This window comes from Pteropus alecto, unplaced genomic scaffold (genome assembly GCF_000325575.1).
Source record: "Pteropus alecto unplaced genomic scaffold, ASM32557v1 scaffold43, whole genome shotgun sequence".
Lineage (NCBI taxonomy): Eukaryota > Metazoa > Chordata > Mammalia > Chiroptera > Pteropodidae > Pteropus > Pteropus alecto.
In genome coordinates, this window is record NW_006435764.1 from 7,043,363 (window position 1) to 7,060,835 (window position 17,473).

The 17,473-nt window shown below is 39.4% G+C and overlaps 1 protein-coding gene and 1 non-coding gene across 2 annotated transcripts in view; both read right to left on the reverse strand.

The window, feature by feature from the left end:
* LOC102885494 (solute carrier family 22 member 9) overlaps positions 1-5,836 on the reverse strand; it is a 22,426-nt gene extending 16,590 nt beyond the window's left edge. Inside the window, exons 1-2 of the mRNA XM_006911184.1 lie at positions 5,435-5,836; positions 4,638-4,741 (exon numbers count right to left, since the gene is read on the reverse strand). Coding sequence (XP_006911246.1) covers positions 4,638-4,741; positions 5,435-5,836 — 506 coding nt within the window. The remainder of the gene's footprint in view (positions 1-4,637; positions 4,742-5,434) is intronic.
* On the reverse strand, positions 3,022-3,140 carry LOC112479274. Its single transcript, XR_003046138.1, has one exon. It is a non-coding gene; the product is annotated as a 5S ribosomal RNA (ribosomal RNA).
* Positions 5,837-17,473: the final 11,637 nt, after the last annotated feature.

A 17,473-nucleotide genomic window follows, 5' to 3' on the forward strand; every position in this document is an offset into this window, starting at 1 on the left:
TCTTATGTCCAACAGAAGTCTTGACTTTCTTCTCTACATGTGCTTCATTCCCTAGCTTCCCTCATTCTACGAAGTGGTATCAGAATCCATCCATTTGCTCAGGCTGAAGATGTTGATATTATCCTTAGTCCTCTATGTGCCACACTAAAGCCTCCTTAAAAAATCTGGAACCGTCAGGAAGTCCTTTCGCATCTACCTACAAATCGTGTCCCAAATCCAGCTACTCGGTATCATTTGGCATCTTCCTGATTCAAACTCCCACCGTCTTTCCTAAACACTACTTCGATAGCCTCTAAAAAGGTTTTCCTACCAAGACTCTAGTTCTTCCAGTTAGTTATTAAAGGAGGCTTAAGAAAGTGGTTTAAAATATTCTATCGTAATATTCTTTTTAAAAGCCTCTGGTTCCAGAAATAAAGGCCCGGAGCTGCTGCGTAAGAAACAGTTTTCAGTTCAATCTCAGGCGTGAAAATTACTTGCTAAAATGAAGGAATCGGTATTATTGATGAATGATAATGGAAAAATAGAATCTTCACAACTTAATATTTGTAATATTCAAAATATAATTCAAACTCTCTTGGTATGTGAAAAACCAAGAAAATGGAACTTATTCCCAAGATTGAAAATATTTTTAATCTTCTCCTGAGATGAAACAAATTTTGAAACTAACCAACAAAAATTTTAAAGTGGTTATATAACTATCCTCAAAGACATAGATAAAATATTATTGTAATATATGAAAAGCACAACTTATAAAAGACTCTCAGCGGAGACAGTGATACAAATAAACCAAAATAAATGAAATCCTAGAGCTGAAACAGTACAATTTCTGACATAAAAAGATTCTCTGGATGGGCTTAACAGCCATGTGGACAGAGACACAAGAGAGAGAATATCTGAAGACAGCAATAGAAATTGTAGAAGATGACGACGGAGAGAAATAATTATTTAAGAAAAATGAACAAAGAGACCCAGAGTGCTATTATACCAGGAATTAGCAAATATTTCCTGTATGGGGACAGATAATTATCCTTTTATGCTTTGTGAGAGATGTGTTCTTATTTTTTTTTTCTTTCTTCTTCTAAAGTAATTTTCGTGGCTTTTTAAAAAAAAATAGATTTTGTTGTTTAGAGCAGTTTTAGGTTGACTGCAGTACTGAGCAGACAGGAGATTTCAGGGGATTTCTGGCATCTCTCCCTGCCCCCCCCCACTCTTGCAGAGCATCCCCACCTATTAACAGTCTGCACCCAAGCAGTACACTTGGTACAGAGATAAACCTGCAACGACTCATCATTACCCCTCAAAGTCCATAGTTTGCGTCACGGTACACTCTGCGTCGTGCATTCTGTGGGTTTCGACAAATGCGTAATGCCATGTACCCGCCATTATGGTGTCATACAGAGTAGTTTCGCTGCCCTAAAATACCTCTGTGCTCTGCCTATTCATCCCTCTCTTCCTCACCAACACTTATCCTTTTACTGTTCCCTTAGTTTTGACTTTTCTAGAATGACATATAATTGGAATCACACAGGATATAGCCTTTTCATATTGGCTTCTTTCATTTATTAGTACGTATCTAAGGTTTCTCCATGTCTTTTCATGGTCTGATAGTCCATTTCCTTTTAGAATTGAATAATATTCCATTGTCTGGATGGACTACAGTTTATTTATCCATTCACCTACTAACGGATATTTTGGTGGCTTCCAAGTTTTAGCAATTATGAATAAAGCTGCTATGAATATTCGTGTGCAGGCTTTGTGTAAATGGAAGTCTTTAACTCCTTGGGTAAATACCAGGGAGCACGATTGCTAGATTTTATGGCAAGAGAGTGCTTAATTTTATAAGAAACTGCCAAAACGTCTTCAAAAGTGGCTGTACCATTTTGTGATCTCACTGGCAATGAATGAACATTCCTGTTGCTCAACATCTTCATCAGCATTTAGTGTGGTCAGTGGCATTTTATTTTAGTTTTGTTTTTTTACCGTTCTAATAGGTATGCAGCAGTATTAAATTGTTGTTTTAATTTGCAATCCCTTAGTGATAAAAATGTTAAGCATTTTTTTCACATGTTTATTTGTCGTTTGTATAACTTCTTTCGTGGTGTGTCTGCTCAAGTCTTTTGCCCATTTTTAATTGGGTTGTTCATTCTCTTATTGTTGAATTTTAAGAGTTTTTTATATGTTTTTTATAACAATCCTTTTTCAGAAATGTCTTTTGGAAGTATTTTTCCCCGTCTGTAGTTTGTCTTCTCATTCTATTAATTGTGTTTCTTTTTCATTTCATGATATTAAATATAATTTTCCACTTTAACCACTTTAAGTGTAGAAAACACTGTTATTGATTACATTCACAATTTTGTGCAACCATCATTACTGTCAAAACTTTTCAAAATCTTCAACGAAAATTCTGTACCCATTAGGTGATAACTCCCCAATTCTCTTTCCCCCCGGCCTCCAGTATTTCTACTCTACCTTCTTCTTTACAAATTTGCCTATTTTAGATATTTCGTGTAGGTGGAATCATACAATATTTGTCCTCTTTTGTCTGTCTTATTTTACTTTGCATGATGCTATCATGGTTCATTCATGTTGTAGTTGAATCAGAAATTTATTTCTTTCTATGGCCGAAAAATTTTCCATGTACATATCACATTTTATCTATTCATCTGTTGATGGACACTTGGGTTGTTTCAACCTTTGGCTATTGTGAGTAATGCTGCAACGATGTTGTTGTGTAAGTGTCTATTTGAGTCCTTGTTTTCAATTATTTTGGTTTTATACCTAGCAATGGAATTGCTGGCTCATATGATTTCTCTAAATTTAACTTTCTGAAGAATTTCCAAAGTGTTTTTCACATTGCCTGTACCATTTTGCCTTCCCATAAACAATGTACAAGAGTTCCAGTTTCTCTACATTCTCATGAATACATGTTCTTATCATCATCATCATCATCATCATTATATCCGCCCCATTAGGTGTGAAGTGGCATTTTATTTTAGTTTTGATTTGCTTTTTTTTTTTGACCGCCTATAGCACCTGGTCTTCCTAGATGGTCTCCCATCCAAGTACTAACCAGGCCCGACCCTGCTTAGCTTCCAAGATCAGACGCGATCGGGCGTGTTCAGGGTGGCATGGCTGTAGACTTGATTTGCATTTTTAAGAACATATTAAGCACTTTTTCATGTGTTTATGTAACATTTGTATATATTTTTCAAGAGATGTATATTTAAGCCCTTTGTCCATTTAAAAATTTGATTCTTTGTCTTTTTACTGTTGAGTTGTGGGAGTTCTTTATATATTCTGGATATTAAACCCTATTGCATTGATCTATCTGCCCATCTTTATGCCATATATATAATTACGAATATTATCTCCCATTACATAGGTTATCTTTTCATTTGCTTCATTTGCTTTCTTGATTCTTTGATGTACAGTTTTTAATTTTGATAAAGTCCAATCTATCTATATTTTCTTTTGTTACTCATGCTTTTGACGTCATATCTAAGAATCCATTGCCAAACTCAAAGTCATGTAGATTCACCCTATTCTGTTTTCTTCTAAGACTTTTATGGTTTTAGCTCTTCTATTTAAGTCATTAATACATTTTGTGTCAATATTTGTTAAAGGTCCAGTTTCATTCTTTTGCTTGTGAATATCCAGTTGTCACAGCACCATTCATTCGTTGAAGGGGCCGTGCTTACCCACTGAATAATCTTGGAACCTTTTTCGAAAATCAATCAGCCATAAATCTATGGTTTTATTGTTATTGCTGTAAGGTGGATAGTTTTGTGTTAAAGAACTGTCAGGAATGAACACTGACTCTGAACACTTTTATAAGTTACAGTCACTGTCACACATTCAGAGCTCTCAGTTTTCAGCTGAGATAACAGATGACATGACACTGGTAGGTGGTAAGGGACACCTTAATTCCCCATATGCCTCAGAGGAGGCGTGTTTGGGTGGTGGCAGTGGCTGGCTCTTTAATTCGGAAATAGTACTGTTAGGCATAGGGTACTCCGATTTCTAAAACCATAAATGGCGCCAGCAGCTGCATTCAATTAATTCCCTTACATGGTTGAAAAACTTACCATTAAAGAGCTATGTTTTCCAGAACAAAAATTAAGGTTACCAGAATGATTTTTCTATAAACCACTAAGAGACATTGCTATGGACACCACAAGTTTAATAGAAATGTCTCCCCATCACTCTGGAGAAGACCATGCTCTGAAAATCCATAAGCATTAGCCTCCCAGGGTCCAGGAGGGACTGAAGTGGCCTCCTGGCCATGGCCTGAAATGTTGTTTTATATATCTGTGTCATAATACATCTTCCTCCCTGTTCCTACAGGTAATATCTTTCTAAACTACATGTTGTGGCACCTCCTGTCCAAACCCTATCATAAAATGCCACCATGTCTAATAGAGATGTTGTTTCTGGATCCTGTACATAAAGCTCACAGCCAACAAAATAGCGCTCATCACACTGAGTGTGATTCTCCATTTGTGTTTCTAGGTCTCTGGAGGCCTAGGAGACCCCAGGACAGTATAATTTGTAATAAATGTTTCTTAACGGAAGAATAATTCATGAATGCATGAAAATACCCCAGAGTAAAGAGAGAGCCGTGATCCAGAGACACTCACCTGTCTGATAAATGACCAGATATGATGCTTCCCATCAGCATTCCAGCCATGAATGAGAATTTGGCCATTGACTTCAGTGACTGAGATTGACACACCAGGTCCCACTGGAAGGGAAGGACATCATTACATCAGAGCTTCACAGCCACTTATGACCCCTCAGTAGAAATCAAATCGAAACAGCTTAAATGACTTTCAAGTTTCTTTATATCAGGCCCCCCCTTCCTCTCCGGCTCCTCATTTTTGCATTAGCCAACCTTTGTTACTTTGTTATTCAGGTCTCGGTTTAAATATAACTTCTGATAGGAAGCCTCCTCTGAACCTGTTGGCTGCATTAATGCCTTCTTGTCTTCCATGCTAAGTGGTTCTCGAGCTTAGCTGCAGAGTGCCATCATATGAGGAGCCTTAAAATGTGCTGGTGCCAGAGTGTCACCACAAATCTCCTCAGGCGGCTGTTCTGGGGCACAGTCTGTGCTTGCAGCGTTTCGTCAACTCCCCAGACGTTTCTAGTTTACAAGCAAGGCTGAGCATTTCTGACCTCGTATAACGTTGTTAACACATCACCTAAATTACTTGCTTAATCTTTGGCCTTCCTAAAAATAAAAGCCACACGATAGTAAGGTTATGTCTATTTTTGAATTCATTAGTCTCACCGTTGATGCAGGAGCTTGACATTTAATAGGGAAGTCATCGGTATTCGCTGAAGGAATGAAGAATGAGCACCGACGTAATGACTAAAGGCTTAAAGCACGGATGTCACTGTGTGATAAACTCCCAGACCACGTGAAGGGGCCTCTTACCTCCGTCACGATGGTGGACGAGAAGGAGCTTCGGTCGTACACCCAGCCGTCCACGCAGGGCTCCGTGTCCAGCTCGCTGGTGTTGGAGAAGGTGCCATTCAAGTGAAGGAGCTGCCACTGAGGGTGGAGGAAGCGGCGACACTTCTCCGGCTCCAGGTTCGAGTCCAGTGGGATGGAGATTCGCAGCAGGGCATCCTGCCTGAGCAGCCCGGTGCCATTAGCAGAGACGGTGTCATTGTCGAGGATGTGGACCCAGCAGCGGTGATCAGGAACGGCTGCAGTGAAGTTCTCCAACAGAATATGACTGTACACTATGAGGCTGGAGATACATAAGAAAATGAGCTGAAGGATCTGGAATCTGCCCAGCCCTCCAACTTGATCCAGGAGTTTATGAAAGGCCATCGAGGATGAACAGGCGATCTCCGAGAGGAGCCCAAACAACCGTTTTTAGGAAAATCTTCAAACGGAGGAAAGGGTCCCTTTTACTACGTCGCATTCAGTGTGTGTTGATCCTGATCACACTTTCTCCTCAGCGGGCCCTGTCTCACCTCCACACCTGGGCAGTGGAAGCTGTTTCTCCAAATTGTCCTCTTTAAAGTCGAGGAGAGCTGTTCTGCCGGAATGCTTCCAGAAGCTGACAACAAAAACTGTTTAAAGGCACTGTCAACAGTCCCCCAAAGTAGCGCCGGACTTTGAGCCCTGTGTCTGCAAGCAAATAAAACAAACCTGCTACGTGGAACGCAGTCTTTTCCACGACATGTCATTTGCAAGACTCAAAAATGAGACGTTTTTGATTTTTCTGTGGAAAATACTGAAAGTTAAAGATACCGCTTGAATTTTGATTAAAAGAGTTAGTGAAAACAGCCCTGAGTTCAATTAAAACAAGTGAAATGTCACTTTTGGGAAGTGACATTCTGCTCCAAGTGGAATCAAACCATGAATTCACGCTGAAAACAAGTCCCTCAAAATGGGGGCAGGTGGGTAGCAACGGAGGGCAGAGGGCTAAGCAAAATCCTAAAGTCTTTTCCTCTAATTTTGCTGGACTGAGTTCTAGAAGCATCGTGAAGAACCAGCCCACGTGAAATCCAAAGTGGACAACTGTAATGTATTTTGTTCAATAATACAAAGAGTAGATTGGGTAATTTTACAGTTTATTTAGAGTAGATGCAATTGATCGTTCAATGGCATTGAAATAAATCCGACTCTAGTGGCACTGCTTAGACCAAATGTTTCTATGAAAAAATACAATAATACTTATAAACTAGCTTTTACGGATGGTTAACATCAGTACTGTATGTATTTGGGGGAGTCAAATACATACATAGTTCATGAATTCGTCATACGAGATTTTTCATTATTACATGTAAGAATGCCTCCTACAAGATAAACTATCAAATGCTCATAATGGCATTTATATGGAAGTACTCTTATATACAGAAGCAATCCAGTTTCTCTGCTGTGTAAGTATATAATTTAGAGACACTAGGTGACAGAGAAAAAAATCTTAGTACAGTAAATATTGATATCAGTTTGCAGGATTTAAAATGCTTGCTTTTAAGAAATCATCTAGAATACAAAGCATTCTGTGCCAAGAAAACTGGAAAAATTCTGGATACTCATAATGGATCACACCATGCAACTTAGAATGAAACTATGTTATTTATTCAGTTATTTTCTACATTTTTTATTCCTTTGACTACATTAATTTGTGAACTAAAGATTACATTCTGTGCAGCTGCATTTATGGGACAAGATCTCATTTTCAAAATAGTGGCATCTCTTTTCCTTAACGATAATGGCACTTGATTTTTAGCAACAATTCTATGTTTGAAAAGGTAATAATTTGTTGAACAAAATGTTTTAACCATAATTACTTTCTCCCTTACTCACCATTTGCCAGTTACGATATTTACAAAAGACTCGAGTCTCCCCGTGGAATGACCTTTTAGCCTCCTCTACCTCATACCTTAGTCAAAGGTTTTTCTTCAACCTCATCTCTGACTTGACTGGGGGAAGTGGAAGAGTTTTAGAAAAGTTGTTTATGTATTTTAATTTGGATTGTTGTTTTTGAGTAAGTAGGAAGGCAAGAATAAACCAAAATAATTTTTAGTTCAGGATAGGATACAGTGCCCTCGATAGACAGTTATGTAAGAGGAAACACCTGTTAGTAACCTATAAAAGATGAGACATTCTAAGTCACCCTACAAAAAGTCTGTAACAGCTAAAAAATAAGAAGTCGTATTAGTCCACTGTGATTGCATCACCTCTGAGTGGACATTAAAGGTCAGAGGACAATCTGGTGGTTATTGACAGACAGGCAAGTTTAACCAAAGAGATGTCACTAAATTCAAATGCTGAAAAAAATATTTTTAAAAGCAGATTAAGTTAAGCTAAGTTATTCTGTGTAAACAAAGCACAGACAAAGGGATTAGCAAATGAGGACTCTAAACTGAATTCCACGAATCCAGTTTTCATGGTAAGATGGATTTATTATATGCATTTTATAACAGTAACTTCTTAAAAATCACCAAGTCTATGAAGTTATACTTTGTGTTAAACTAGTCTTGCATTATATGGGAAATGGCCATATCCGATAGGCAGTACAGCCAAATTATAGTGGTGAGATTTGAGATAGAAAAGTTGACAACTTTCTAGAAGAAGCACATTAAAGCATTTGCCAAAATAGTTATTGGACAATAGTTCAAATCTGTAATTTATAAAGTGAAATTGTGATCCTGTGAAACAAATTTAAGGATAGAATTAAAATTACTTCAAGACCAAGAATGATCATTTTCACCAAATCTTACTACAGATGGATTTGTTGAATTTGTTAATGTAAACCAGAAAACATTTGGGGGCGGGGAAATAAACCCATACGTAATTTGATCTGTCTTTTTTGGAAATTAACATCACAAAATAAACCACAGACTGATGTCAAATCAACAACAACAAAAAAAAATGAATGACAACCAACAAACATAAACACATGGCAGAGTTAAAATATCCAAAAATATTCCATTGGCTTCGGCTTATTAAAATGTTTTGTACTATCTAAAAGAAAAAGAAAATTTTAAAACAACTGGAAAAGAGGCAACTTGTTTAAAATTTTCTCATGGCAGATTCAGACAGATCACAAGTCTCGTTCAAATGTTTGCCAAGGTCAATGAAGCAGCCTTTATTCTGGGATTGTCCAAGGTGGTAGAGAGCCACTTGGCTCTATTTATCCTACACTAGATGGCAGCTCAGAGGAATGTGCAGCACAGTTACCAACATGGTATTGTAGGAGACCGGAGCCTGGAGTCTCCGCTGGCTTAGGAAGAACCCAGTATTAGTTCTTTAGCTACCCTATGGTGCAGGCTAACGATGCTGAAAATCTCGACTGCATCCTTGAGCCATTCTCTCTTAGTTCCTATTAGATACAGAATCTTCCCAATCTTCTAAGAGTCCAATGACTGTAAGAATATGCACATGAGTTCTGGGCTTTTGGTCTTGGTTCTCAGACATTTCCCGGTCTCTGTGGTGTGACATTTGTCACTTTCATTTGACCCCAGCCTCTTGGCAAACCTCCCTCCCCACAGCATTGCCAGGCTTTTCCTGTTACAGCCTCCAGCTGGACCACCCAGAGCTCTGGACTCGCTAAAGGGACCTTTGGTGACTCTCTCAGATCCTTGTCAGCCAAGCCGTGAGTAGACCTATGGAAGGAGTCAGCTCTTGGCTCTTGCAAACAATGCTGCGATGAGCATGAAAGAAAGTTCAGGCATCTCTTTGAGATCCTTCTTTCGATTCTTTTGGCTAAATATCCACTAGTGAGATTTCTAGATTATAAGGTAACTTCTTATAATTTTTTAAGGAATCTCCATAGTGTTTTCCATCATTTTACACTCTCACCCACAATGTTTGAAGATTCCAATGTCTTCACAGTCTTGCCAACACTCGTCTTCTTTGCTTTCCTTTTTATAACAGGTACTGATCCGCATTTCCCAGATGATTAGTGATGCCGAGCACCTTTCATACATACATAATCTTCAGATTAGATTGTCACAATGGTCCTCAAATATGTCTTCCCAGCTGTTTTCCCCCACCCACGAGGTAGTCGTAGATGACACATTACGTTCGCTGTACTTTTTTCATGTGAGTTTGAATCTAGAATAATCACTTCACTAATTTGTTTTTCTCACGACGTTGCCTTTTGAACGGTCCAGGCTGCTCGTTTTACAGAAAGGAGCAGATCCGGACTGCTGCTGAAGCTTGTCAGAGCATACCACCTGGTGGAGCCGATGGGAGAAGAGGCATCTGAGCAGGAAGAGATGTGGTGTGACCTTTATTACGAACCTTAAAAGGTGAGTCATATTATAGACCCTGGAGTTAGGAAGGAGGCCTGACTACGAGACACCGAGGTACCACGCAGTGAGAAGTTAAGGTCACTAGCTGAGTTCTGTCAATCCCAGCCAGTCGCAGGAGCCCAGCATCACTCCCTCCTAAGATGAAAGGCATACGCTGGGGATAAAGAGACAGGAGGCCCAGATAAGCCGCAAGATCAGGTGGCTCAGAGCCCCCATGATCCACCAGTACTGCCCCTCAGCTGCACACACTTACAGCTGTCTGTTACGACCAGCTGACAGAGGAAGAAAATAACTGCCAGGTCCACGCGTAGAATGACTTGGCAGGTGGGGAAAGTAAAACGGTGACTGCCAATGAAGTGCTCCTCGTCTGGGGACCATGGTGGTCGGCAGCGATGAGTAGTTCTCTCCATGGGTATATCTGACTATCCACTTCGTGTCTGAATAGTGTAAGCCTGAGCTAAGATATATGTGGACGATAAGGAGCTGCAAATGGCCTAGTTTGGTGGCTGGGCCTGAACACGGAAAGGCTAGATGAAAGGAAGAAAGAAGGCGTGAGGAAGAGGCATGTGGACACACTTGTGGGAATGGACCTGAGGCGCGATGGTCTTTGTATCACATGTAACACTCGGTAGAGACCACGTGCCATGGGAGGAGGGAAGAGGCACTGAACAAACATCCAGAGCAACTTAGAGTCGCTGTCCCCACGCGGTCTTCCAATCAGAAGGGCCGAGGTGGCAGGGACAGCTGCATGTGCCTACTCGCCAAGTCTGCACTAGCTGCTCTTGCTGCTGAATGTCAATCTGCAAGCCACAGAGACCAACCAACATCTTGATGTCAAATTGGTTATATTAGACCTGTTTCGCCTTCAAAAGGGGCAATGATATATATTAGCTACAGTAACACGTATTCTGGGTAAGGATCACTCTGTTTTGTCTTCATGATCTGAGCCAGCACTGCTATCCAAAGGCAGAGAGAGTATGTGATCCACCAGAACCAGATCCTTCAAACCACTTCATTGAACCAAGGAACCGAAAAGGCAAGGAAGGTGGTGTGGACGTGGGCTCATGACATGACAGCCACCGGTGCTAGTGCACATTCTACCACCCAGAGGCTGCCAGTCTCACAGGGCGATGGGACAGCCATGTAAAGTGTATCAGAGGAGCCAGTTTGGAGATAACTCTCTGCAAAGATGGGCAACTAGCTTCTGGGATGCAACCATCACTCTGAATCAGTGACCGCTCTCTGGTGCTCTGTCCCCTGCAGATAGAATAAATAGTTTGGGAACAAAATGGTGGAAGCTGACATGGCCCCAGCTGTAGACGCTCAGTGTCCTTCTTGGAGAATTTTTTTTTCCCCGTCCTTATAAATCAAAGCTCTGTGAGTATCGAGGTCTTTGCGTCCAGAATAGAAACATTTGCACCAAGAAACACAGAAAAAGTTTCAGCTACCAAACCAGGCCACGAAGCCAAGGAAAGTCAAGGAAAGTTGTCGCTACAGGGCTGGATTCGTAGACCCTGGGCCAGGGCTGAGCCTTCCAGTGTGGTGACACATATATAAAAAGTGAACTGCTTTATGATTTTTCCGTGGAAAGAACAGAAAGCAAGTGTGTTTTGCTTGTTGAATATTGTATGTTGATAAAATGCGTTACTTAAAACAATCACGAATTAAACTAAAGCCAACTGGAGTGTGGCGTGATCCCCGCCTTTTGGAATCCAGCGTTCTAGTTCAGTTCAAAAAAGGCCGAGAACTCACATTGATTTCACGTTACCCGCAAGAGGGAAAGTGACGGAGGATGGGAGGAAGGCAGCATAAGTCTATATGTGAGTTTCTTCTTTCCGGTTTATTTATTCATTCATACAACATTCTTGAGAACTTTTTCTGTGCCACTTCTTGACATACAGCTGTCTCAGCCGGGGTTCTCCAGAGAAACAGAAACAAAGGATAGTTATTATAAGGCATTGGCTCACATGGTTATAAAGGCTGAAAAGTCCCACGATCTGCTGACTATAAGCTGGAAGCACAGTGAGCCCAGTGATGTAGTTTCAGTCTGAGTCTAAAGGCCTGAGAAGCAGAAGTCCGGTGGTGGAAGTCCCAGTCCAAGGACAAGAGAAAATCGATGCCCCAGCTTAACAGTTAGGTGGAGAGAGGACCGTTCCCCCTCCCGCACTTTTCTGTTTATTCAGGCCCTGAGTGCACTGGATGATGCCCAGTGACCCTGGGGAGGGCCAGCTGTTTTACTCAGTCTACTGACGTGAACGCGATGCTCCTTCCAGAAATACCCTTACACGCACACACATCCAGTCAAGGTGACTCATAAGATGAACCATCGCAATAGCAATGTTCAAAACAAGGTCTTCAGTGGTCTCAGAGTCTAGAGAGTAAGAGAGTAAGAGAGCAAATAATTACACTCTGATCACTCCGATTGATAAGATACTTATTTGGCAGGTGCAAGATGTGCTGTAGAAAAAACAAAGGGAAACTAAGAAAGAAAATGTCCCCTTTCCCTAAGTTTCACTAAATCAGTGTTCATGCTGAGTAGGTGGCTTAGGCACCTGAGTTTTGAAAGCTGATTTACAAGACAAGGAAGGAATAAGTAAACGTGTGGAAAACGCGATTTCTAGCCGAGAGAATGACAAGTATATAATTAAGGTAAAAGAGTATGGCACAAATATAGAGCAACAGGACGTTCAACAGATAAACCCAAAATGGCATGCTGGGAATAGCAGGAAAGAACAGAATTTATAAAACAAAACATATGCATTTTTTAAAAGGTTTGGACTTTGTATTGTAAAACAGAGGTTCTTACTCTTTGATTCAATAATGATCACCTGTGGAACATCTTATGCAGATTTCTAGGCTTAATTCATAAAGATTCTCATTCAGGAAGTGATTTCGATGTAGGGATTTCAAATATTGAACTTGAAAAATCAGTGCTTGAGACATTGATTGCTACCTGAGGATTTTAGAAAGGGAGTTAGTTCCACATCAGATACGTAGCTAAGAAAAATCGTGGATGCTATTTAAAGCAAGAAGAGGAAATAGAATGGGATTTGACACCAGGAAATCCATTCGGAGATTTATTGCAAAAAGCAATCTGATTAAAAGGACGTCAATAATAATTATTATAGCTAACAATTCTTTAAGGACTTTCTGTATGTTGCTACTGCAATAAGCACTTTGCATGCCTCTTTTAGGTCTTATTATCTCCATATGACAACTGAGAAATCTGAGACCCAGGAAGGCTAAGTAATTTTTCAACACATTTGCTGAGTGTAAGTGGTGGACCCAGGAAATGAACCAAGGCAGTTTATCTCCAAAGACAGACTTTTAATCTCTATGCTTTACTTATTGACTCTTAGAAATGTTTTTTGTTGTTGTTGTCGTCGTTGTTTATCTAGATGGCAAACAGAGCACATTCTTATTTTCTGGTTTCCAAGTGGGAGACGGGGCACATGCTAAAATGTACATGCGCCAGCCACATGACGTCCCACCAAAAATGTAAAATATTAAAGAAATCTACGGCATGCCATCCTGAACAAGCCCAATCCCGTCTGATCTCAAAGCTAAGCAGGGTCGAGCCTGGTTAGTACTTGGATGGGAGACCACCTAAGAAGACCAGGTGCTATAGGCGTGAAAAATTTTTTTAAAAATAAAATAATAAAAACAAGGGATTGTAAGCTAAGGTCCTTGCAATCTATGAGGTCAACCAAGGGTTGCCTTGCCTAAAAAAAAAAAAAATTAAAGAATATCAAATTAATGAGTACCATAATAACACACACAAATATTCAAAAAAGCTAGAATAAATGCTATATAGAGCCGACCGTAAGGCACCTTTAGAATAAGGACAGACAGGGTGAAGGAGAAAAATTAAGATAGTGAGAAATATAACTAGCATTTGCTCATACTGTGTGACAGCCTTTTAACTGTACACTTTAAAAGCATTTACTATTTATTTCTCCTAAGAATCCTGTGACATGAGTAGTATCTTCCCCAATATACATTATAAATTAAATATTTAGAGGTTGATTAACAAGCTCATCCCAGGATGAGGCAAGTAGCCAAAAAATAGACAAGGGCATCTAGTAAAAAGTGCACATTCAAATAAAATTGGGGAAAAGTAATCATTGCTGGTACATTCAAGCTCTTTGAGGATGAAGAAAGAATTTATCAGAAACCCTTGATCTGGTATGCTGACCTTGAGAATACAGAATTTCATGTAATTTTGTAACCTCTTTTTATATGTGTGTTTATAAGTGCATGTAGCATTTTCTTTTCAAATCGAACATTTTTTCAAATAAGTTTTAGAAACATACATGGAAAAAAAGAAATAATACAAAACCTCCCTGGTTAACTTAATCAGTCGTCATTATAAAAGTCAATAGTACTGCGTTGACCAAGGTAGCTAGTTACAGTAAGAACCCAAGAGTCTGACTGTTATGGTCACCCCTGTTGTCTGGGTCAGGTGGCCCCCATCCTCCAGGCAGTGGCTCAGGCCACCAGCACCTTTCATTGTGTGACTAATTATGAAGTTAGGAGGATACAAGAAACCAAATACTATGAGTACAGTGTGAGAATTAAATGTCTTGTCCCCAGGAGAGGACCTGCGGGAGATGCCTGCTCCCGATGGCTGATTTCCTGTAAGATCCACAGTTTCCTACCTCTCTGGGTTCTGGGAGAGCTGACTCTGTTTCTGGTCTGCTTTGTACTCTTTCTAGCATTACTGGTTGTTCTGAAGGCTTAGATTAGAGTTCTATAGTAGGACTTTTGGTTTAAGTTTTTGCCAAGTCCAGTACTTTCATTTGCTCTCACTGATAACCTCCATGTTACAGGAGGTGCAGCCGGGGTTCAAGCTCAGTTTGATCAGTGGGGGAAGAGTCTGTGACTGAACTAAAATAAGAAACTTCTTCTAAAGCAAAGCTACTCTAGAAAACTAAGTTCCATGATGATCCTCCCTGCAAGGTGTAACGGGAATTTGATGCCCTCATTTCTGAATACACGTCCTTTCCCCCAGGAACAAAACAGTCAGGAACTGTCCAAAGCAACCCAGGACACGAGCATGAAAATCTGTTGCAAAAACAAGCTCTATCTAATCATCACTAAGCATTCTGCATATACAAGAAGTCAGCGATGTCTTCTGAATTGAAAAAAAGAAACAAAGTATCTTGACTTTTTGTTCATTCAGTTGCTGACTTATTTCTCCACACCCCTTCCAAACAATCTCTCTCTCCATTCTGTTCTTTTAATCGCTTTACTGGTATATGTTAAATAAAATAAAATTCACTCACTTAAAGTGTACGATTCAGTGATTTTTTTTTTAGCATATTCACAGATACGTGCAATCATCACCACCGTCAAGTTTTAGTACATGCACAGAGTCCTGAAACCATTATAATCATACACTTTTAGGACATTTTCATCCCTCCAAAAAGGAGCCTTATTCCTATTAGCAGTAAATCTCAATCTCCTCTGCACAAACACTGGCCATCACTAGTAGACATTTTGCCTCTCCTACTTCGCCTACTCCAGACATTTCATGTTAATTAAATCATGCAATATGCAGTATTTCTAAAATGGCTTATTTTACTTTACGTGCATTGTTTAATTTCTACACACCGCTGACTGACGGTCGAGTACAGAAAGCATTGGAGAAATTGATGCTGAAATACAAGTTAATAAGGAGCATGTTATGTAAAGAGAGTAATTTTGCAAATTTATTTCAAGATGATTTTAACTCGATCTTCATCGAAATTATCTAAATAAAATTCTTACATAACACATATCCAGATGTCCCAATTATTTTGAAAATCAGTACTAGGAAAGGAAAAACAAATATGATTGCATCTAATTTACCTTGTTGCTCGTTGAAGATTAAGCCTAGCCACACCTGCAATGAAGAGAAAAGAGCATCTTGAAACTTACTTTATTCTAATCATTTAGAGATAATTTTTTAACTATTAATATTAGCTAAGTGATTTTTCTAGCGTTATAAGACAAAAATTCCAGACATCATTTTTGAAAGCTTTATGTCTCATTTGGATGCCCTAAAACCTATTTAAACACAAAGGTATAAAATAAAAATTAATTGTAAATGATATTAATAATATATATTATACCCCAGGCTATTTTTCAGCTTACTTATTTGAAAAAAATGCATCTTCTTGCATGTGCATGCACACACACACACACACACACACACACCCCTGTCTGAAAGAAATAAAAGGTCAGAGTTATTTGCAGAAAGAAGTCTAGACTCCTTCTTGAGGAGGGCTGTCAAGGAAAGCTGCCTGACTTCCAGTATACTCTGAGTGAGCAAGAGAACTTTTTAGAATACTAAATTCTTGAACTTGAGAGCTGTTTGCTAGAACTGCTAGAGTTGACTAACCCAATAGGGTTTTCCTTCTTTTATTCTTCACATGTTTTACTATTTTCCTCCGAGATCTCAGAGAGAACTGAATCCAATCTGCTACCAAATATGTTATTGTATTTTTAATTTCTAAAAGTCCTACTTTTTTCACAATTATACTGTTCCTTTTAGAGTTTCCTTTTCTGCAAATATTTTTAATCTTGTTTTATTGTGTTAGATATAGTAAACATCATTGTTTTTATTATGTGTCCGATAATTCCAACATCTGAGGGTTTTTAGACACCCGCTTTCTGTTGTTTTTGCTGCTTCTCACTCCTTGTACCTTATCTGATTGTGTCCTTGTTGCGCTGACTCCTCGTGGCCTTAAGAAACCATTTCTTGCTAGACCACGAAAGTCACTGAAGCTACTTAAGTTTTATTTTTTTTAACTCCTGGATAGTAAAAGAAAAGAAAGATAACTTTCTGATGTGATGGAAGTGTTAGCTAATCCTATAGTGGTAATCATATTGCAAAATATAAAGGTATCAAATCCACAACTTGTATACCTTAAACTTATACAAGGTTATATGTCAATCGTTTTTCAATGAAAAATAAAATAAAATCTGTTATAAAATTGCAAATAAAATTAAATGAAAAATAAACACCTTTATCTGGTAACATCAGGTTTAAAAAATCCTTTGGGACAAAGCCCAACTACCTGTGGGACAAGGCCCACAGGTCAGTGGGTCTTACAAGGTACACATGTTCTACTGCAGCTAAATCTTTCATGAAATACTCAACTGACTCTTCTCTGAGGGACAGAATGAACATTTTCTATTTAGCCTGAGAGGAAGGATGAAGAACATGGCTGCATTCTTACCTGCAACTCATAATGTACACTGTACAAGGAAGAATCTTACAAATTATACTTCTCTATCGTCAATAAAGTATGAATGCCGGCACCTTACTCCTCAAAGCATGCTCTAGGGACCGTCAGCATCAGCCTCACCTGGGAGCTCATTAGAAATTCAAAATCGCAGGCCTCTCCACATACCTACTGAAACAGACTCCGCATTTTAACAGCATGCCCAAACGATTCACACGCACATGAAACTTTGAAAGGCATTGATCTAGAACAAATTAGCTCCTAGAAGGAGATCTATATTATGGCAATTGGAAGGACATGAAAACAGCCAGAGGCCTGGTATCAGCCTTGTAGAAAGCCATTCTCCAAAACCCTGATCAATGTGCCAGACCAGAAACGAAGTCTGAAACTAAGAAAGAGCTTTGCTTGTTTCCCACATAACAATAGGCAGACTAACTCACAGCCTTCAGCTTCCACACTCTCATCAG